The 6563-nt window shown below is 46.1% G+C and overlaps 1 protein-coding gene across 1 annotated transcript; it reads right to left on the reverse strand.

Moving 5' to 3' along the window:
* Positions 1 to 3932: 3932 nt before the first annotated feature.
* LOC106583146 (vasopressin V2 receptor-like) lies at positions 3933 to 5770 on the reverse strand. Its single transcript, XM_014167002.2, has 2 exons — positions 4906 to 5770; positions 3933 to 4748 (listed from the first exon to the last, which is right to left on the reverse strand). The coding sequence occupies exons 1-2, from the start codon at positions 5768 to 5770 to the stop codon at positions 4549 to 4551; spliced, it is 1065 nt and encodes a 354-aa protein (XP_014022477.2). The 3' UTR covers positions 3933 to 4548.
* Between the last annotated feature and the right edge of the window lie 793 nt (positions 5771 to 6563).

Raw genomic sequence — 6563 nt, forward strand, 5'->3', positions numbered from 1 at the left:
TGGAGATGAAATGGTATACAGATTGATTCTCCCTAGTCTAGTGATCATCCCTCACACACACATTGCTGGAGGATACATGAATTATCCATTTCTCGCTTTCTTCCCTTTCACCCTTTTCTCATTTTAGAAACCAGGCTTTGACGAAGGGGAAAAATACGAGATTTAAAATGGTGCTTCAGGAGTTACATCAGGCCTCTTACGTTTACCTTTTATAACCTGCTTGACTGTTATGCCTGGGATTAACAGTAATTGTTTGTATCACGTTTCAAAAGGTGTGTGTGTTTATGCCTATCTGTATGCTTAAATGCACATAAATGAGCCTTCGACTGTTTCAATTCCGCAGAACTTCGAGGAACAATACATCTTTGGCACTAAAGCCATGATTATAGGATGTAGCCTGATGTTGTATTTGTGTCAAAGTGACAGCTTAATATCACAGGGACAAGGGGGACCTATGGAACATTAAACTGTGTTTGTAATTATCACACCAACAAACTCAGTCTGTATTTGTGCAAGTTTCAATATTTCTTAGCCTAGATTTCCTAGGAGATTAAGTAATGAAATCTTGAATGTTGGCACATTTAACGGGGGGATTGGGGGGATTGTGCGATGAATCTCCTGGTAGACGCAGCACTTCCCAGGAGTCACCTGTATCCTCTTTCACAGGAGGAGACGGAGGCTATGGAAACATATGTCTCCGAATCTCTGGGACAGGGATACATTCGGCCTTCCACTTCACCTGCCTCCTCGAGTTTCTTTTTTGTGAAGAAGAAGGATGGAGATTTACGCCCGTACATTGACTATAGAGGTATAAATCAGATCACGGTGAAGTACAGTTACCTGCTGCCGCTCATAGCCAGTGTGACAGAGTCATTGCACGGGGTGCGCTTCTTCACCAAATTGGATCTCAGGAGTGCTCCGGGAGGGGCATGAGTGGAAGACGGCATTTAGTACCACCTCTGGGCACTATGAGTACCTCGTCATGCCGTACGGGTTGATGAATGCTCCATCAGTCTTAAAATCATTTGTAGATTAGATTTTCAGGGACCTGCACGGGCAGGGTGTAGTGGTATATAGATGACATTCTAATATACTCCGCTACACGCGCCGAGCATGTGTCTCTGGTGCGCAAGGGGCTTGGTTGACTGTTGAAGCATGACCTGTAAGTCAAGGCTGAGAAATGTCTGTTCTTCCAACAGTCCATCTCCTTCCTAGGGTACCGCCTGTCCACGTCAGGGGTGGAGATGGAGAGTGACCGCATTTCAGCCGTGCGTAATTGGCTGACTCCAACCACGGTTAAGGGGGTGCAGCGGTTTTTAGGGTTTGCCAACTACTACCGGATGTTTATCCGGGGCTTTGGTCAGGTAGCGGCTCCCATTACCTCCTTGCTGAAGGGGGGACCGGTGCGACTGCAGTGGCCAGCTGGGGCGGACAGGGCTTTTGGTCACCTGAAGGCTCTGTTTACCTCGGCTCCCGTGCTGGCTCATCCGGATCCCTCCTTGGCATTCATAGTAGAGGTGGACGCGTCCGAGGCTGGGATAGGAGCTGTGCTGTCTCAGCGCTCGGGTACGCCACCAAAGCTCCGCCCCTGTGCTTTCTTTTCGAAGAAGCTCAGCCTGGCGGAGCGAAACTATGATGTGGGGGACCGGGAGCTGTTGGCTGTTGTCAGGGCTCTGAAGGCATGGAGGCATTGGCTTGAGGGGGCTAAACACACTTTCCTCTTTTGGACTGACCACCACAATCTGGAGTACATCCGGGCGGCGAGGAGACTGAACCCTCGCCAGGCAAGGTGGGCCATGTTTTTCACCCGTTTTGTTTTCACCCTACCCTACAGACCATTATTCCAGAACGCTAAGGCAGACGCACTGTCCCGGATGTATGACACAGAGGAGCGGTCCACGGATCCCGCTCCCATACTTCCGGCTTTTGCCTGGTGGCACCGGTGGTATGGGAGTTTGACGCGGACATCGAGCGGGCGTTACGGACGGAGCCCACTCCCCCCCAGTGTCCAGTTGGGCGTCTGTACGTTCTGTCTGATGTCCGCGATCGATTGATCTGTTGGGCCCACACGTCACCCTCCTCTGGTCATCCTTGCATCGGTCGGACTGTGCGCTGTCTTAGTGGGAAGTACTGGTGGCCCACTTTAGCTAAGTCCGTGAGGGTTTACGTTTCCTCCTGCTCAGTGTGCGCCCAGTGCAAGGCACCTAGACACCTGCCCAGAGGGAAATTACAACCCCTACCCATTCCACAACGGCCGTGGTCACACCTATCGGTGGATTTCGTGATGGATCTTCCTCCGTTACAAGGAAACACCACGATCCTGGTCGTTGTGGATCGGTTTTCTAAGTCCTGCCGTCTCCTTCCTTTGCCCGGTCTCCCTACGGCCCTACAGACTGCGGAGGCCCTGTTTACACACGTCTTCCGGCACTACGGGGTGCATGAGGATATACAGTGACGGAAAAAAGTATTTGATCCCCTGCTGATTTTGTACGTTTGCCCACTGACAAAGAAATGATCAGTCTATAATTTTAATGTTAGGTATATTTGAACAGTGAGAGACAGAATAACAACAAAAGAATCCAGAAAAACACATGTCAAAAATGTTATAAATTGATTTGCATTTTAATGAGGGAAATAAGTATTTCACCCCCTCTCAATCAGAAAGATTTCCGGCTCCCAGGTGTCTCTTATACAGGTAACGAGCTGAGATTAGGAGCACACTCTTAAAGGGAGTGCTCCTAATCTCAGTTTGTTACCTGTATAAAAGACACCTGTCCACAGAAGCAATCAATCAGATTCCAAACTCTCCATCATAGCCAAGACCAAAGAGCTCTCCAAGGATGTCAGGGACAAGATTGTAGACCTACACAAGGCTGGAATGGGCTACAAGACCATCGCCAAGCAGCTTGGTGAGAAGGTGACAACAGTTGGTGCAATTATTCGCAAATGGAAGAAACACAAAAGAACTGTCAATCTCCCTCGGCCTGGGGCTCCATGCAAGATCTCACCTCGTGGAGTTGCAATGATCATGAGAGCGGTGAGGAATCAGCCCAGAACTACACGGGAGGATCTTGTCAATGATCTCAAGGCAGCTGGGATGATATGTTGCGTGTTCCTTCCACTACGACTCCGGAAAGCATGCAGTTTATTAAGCTACAGATGAAATAAGTTATGATGGACTTCACAGAATGGTGAAAGTTCACGGTGATGAGCTTGTTGCTCTTTTCCAATACATATTGAGGGTCTTATTCTGGTGACATATGATCGATGTTTGGCTGCCATTTGACAAAAAAAATATAATCTCGCTCTTTTGTCCATAATAATCTCATCATGTAGGTTATACGTGCGCTCTAGCCAACAGCGCTCAGATACACGACTGTACAGAATCTACTATATTGCTAGAGCGCACGTGCCAATACCAGAGTGGGCACACTTGCTAAATAAAGCACATTTATTTTGTGAGTAAACCATCTGTAGAGTTGAAAATGCGATGGAAACCCATTTAACTTGTATTTTCTTATTCGGTACATGGCAATTTATCTCTACAAGGTATTTTTTATCGTGCAACAAATCAATTTGATGGAAACACATATTTAATGCAAAAATGCGCATATTGTTTTTATGCGAGTTTTTAAATTCTTTAATATTCATTCGTATGAAAACCTAGCTATTGACCCACAAAAATGTGGTAGTTTATTTTATTATCGCTTGCACTACAAAATCATTGGTGTCTTTCTCAGTTTACAACATAGAAGATAAACATTAGAGAAGACTTTCAAGCATCGTTTTTTTGTATGTACAAAGTTAAGGTTTTCCAAAAATCTGTCTGGTCTTTCTAAAGTTGGCTTGTCGGCCTGTCTTGTTAAGCTACATCAAACCTGGACTGTCTCTGTGAACACACAGCTTCTATTTTGTAAATTATTATTTCACAATGTTTCTGCCTGGCCTGACTTGCCTAGTTAAATAAAGGTTAAATAAATAAATAAATAATCCTAAAAGCACTAAACAGCTTCTCCACTGTTGATGATGAAAGTTTGATCGTTTACAATATATGTATTAAATATAACAATAATAATAGGCAGTAAATGCATTCTATATGCCTGCTATACAACATTTTGTCAAACAGTTTGCAGGTGTTAACATGGATTTTGTGAGATTAGATTTGGACAATTATTCACAAAAGGTACCAAAGGAATCTATTTTCTGGACTCCACCGACATGTTGACCACACCTTGTCACAATGTCTCTCATTCCTATGTTGTCTGACAGAGGTTTTACACCCGTGATTTAGTTCCCTGTGACGCTCAGCACCAGCCTACCGCACCAACCGGCTGCCTTTATCCATTAGCGGTGGTTTACCCCCCAGGATTTGGCGCGTATTTGCGCACATACCCTACGGTCCGCTCACAATTACCCTACCTATTTCTGGCTCCATTATAGTGAGTGCTTTAATGTCCCCGAAAGATCACTTGACATATCTTGACCATGATATCGAGGGAGTAAATAGCATGGAAATAGCCCGTCATTAGAGCTGCGTATTAGAGCTGCCTATTTGGAGTCGGAAATGCTTTTGAAGCTCACGTAGAGCGAGCTGACCACCGCGGCCTCATCATTAAAGGAGTCTTTCGGACTCCGGCACAGCACCGTTTCCAGCTTCTTGGGCAGCTGGCCGCTGAAGAGCAGGTAGATGCAGGGGTTTGTGCAGCTGTTCAGACTCGCCAACAGCATCAGGATGGTGAACGTTGTCGCTGCAAAGACAATAACACACGATGAAATTACGCACAGGTAGACTAGCTTACCCAAAATCAGAGGGCGAGTAAACAATAAATCACTAGGCTACATCGACAGTCATAATTGTTGACTTTTTTTATTTAGTTATAATAAGATTGATATCCGTGTTCTTACTTTCCGTCGGCGCGTCCATGTCCCAAACAGACCAAAGCTGGACCATGAAGAACGGAGTCCAGCAGATGATGTAGACGAGCACAATAACCACCGTCATCTTCACGGTCTTGATTCGTGCTTTGGACACCCTGGCCACGCTGCTGGCTCTGGAGGGCAGTGGAAAGGCCACCCCGCTGCCCCCCTCCTGATGCGTCTTTAGATAAAGGTTGACCTGGATGGCTCGACATATTTGCACCTGGCACACCACCACGGTCAAAATGGGTAAGACAAAGATGACCAGCGTGGTCCAAGTGATGTAGGTCTTCAGGCCCCAGGGCTGGATGAAGTCCGCCCAGCAGTCGAACACCCCGGGCGCCACCTGGACCCTCGAGAAGATGAAAATCTGAGGCAGGCCGCCCACGAGGGAGATCGTCCAGGCGACGAACACTGGGATGTTCCAGCGCGCGTGCCTCCTCTGAAACTTGACCATGGGGTTGCATATAGCCTGGTAGCGGTCAATGGTCATCACCACGATCATGTAGGTGGACGCAAACATGCCCACTACCTGCAGATACTTCACCAAGCGGCACACCAGGTCTGGTCCAATGAACCTGTCCGTAATGTCCCACATGAGCTGCGGGCAAACCTGGAAAAACGCAACCACCAGGTCTGCGATGCACAGATGGAACACGAAGACACGCATCCTGGAGACCTGTTTGCGCCGCTTCCACAGAACCAGTAATAGCCCGGTGTTCAGGATAGAGGCGCTTACGAAGATAACACTGAGCAGCGCGATCTCTACTTTGGCCAGTTTCTCATCCCTGGGCGTGTCCTCAACCTCCAGCATCATACTGAAGTTCCCGAGACTGCTGTTAAACGGGTGCATGGTTTACTGATGGAGAGCGAAGAGGAGGCCAGCAACTTTACGCACGAGTGGTCTTCTGCAGAGAAACAAATACAAAGATTCATACACTGACACAATGAGAAACTTTGATATGCAATTACACTATTGTTATGATTTACCTACCATATCTGATCTGAACTTCTCAAATAACAATACAAAGAAAGTCTGAGTGAGTAAGTTAAATTGCGTTTTATGCTAATTAAACTTCGAAATTACAATGAATAAATGCTTATCAAATACTGACATCATCACATCTATGTCAAAACAAAATGGCCTAAATGTCCAAATAGCTCAATGGTTTCAATCCATCCCCCCAAAATATATAAAAAATAGGACCATAGGCTAAAGAAACGTAAGCCTATAACTTAAACAAAGACAACTTACTGATCATTCGTTTGATTGAAGTGCGCAGGAAAAGTCTACTGATGAGGTGTTGCAGTGGTTTCTCTGGGTTTTATATTATTCGCATGGGAGAGGGTGGGGTGGGGCTCACACCACAGTCCGCGCGTACAGCGGCTGACGCTTTTCATGACTAGAGAGCCCTTTCCACTCTAGCGAGAAGTCTCAAATAGGATTACTTGTATAATTTTTTAAAATGTAAATATTGTTTTCTTTTTTGGCATAACGCGTTCGGGTCAGCTAAAATCGAATTAAATCTAAGTCAAACGTATTTGTCACATGTATAAAAGGTGCAGCGAAATGCTTCTGTGCGATAGCTCCCTCAACAATGCAGTAGGCCTACATTAATAAATAATACACAATAACAACGAAAAGA

This window comes from Salmo salar, chromosome ssa22, assembly GCF_905237065.1.
Source record: "Salmo salar chromosome ssa22, Ssal_v3.1, whole genome shotgun sequence".
NCBI classification, from domain to species: domain Eukaryota; kingdom Metazoa; phylum Chordata; class Actinopteri; order Salmoniformes; family Salmonidae; genus Salmo; species Salmo salar.

Coding starts and splice junctions, on each gene's coding strand:
- LOC106583146 (XM_014167002.2), bottom strand. CDS start 5,770: ATGCACCCGTTTAACAGCAGTCTCGGGAACTTCAGTATGATGCTGGAG. Junction 4,749..4,905: donor CATGGACGCGCCGACGGAAA/GTAAGAACACGG, acceptor TTGTCTTTGCAG/CGACAACGTTCACCATCCTG.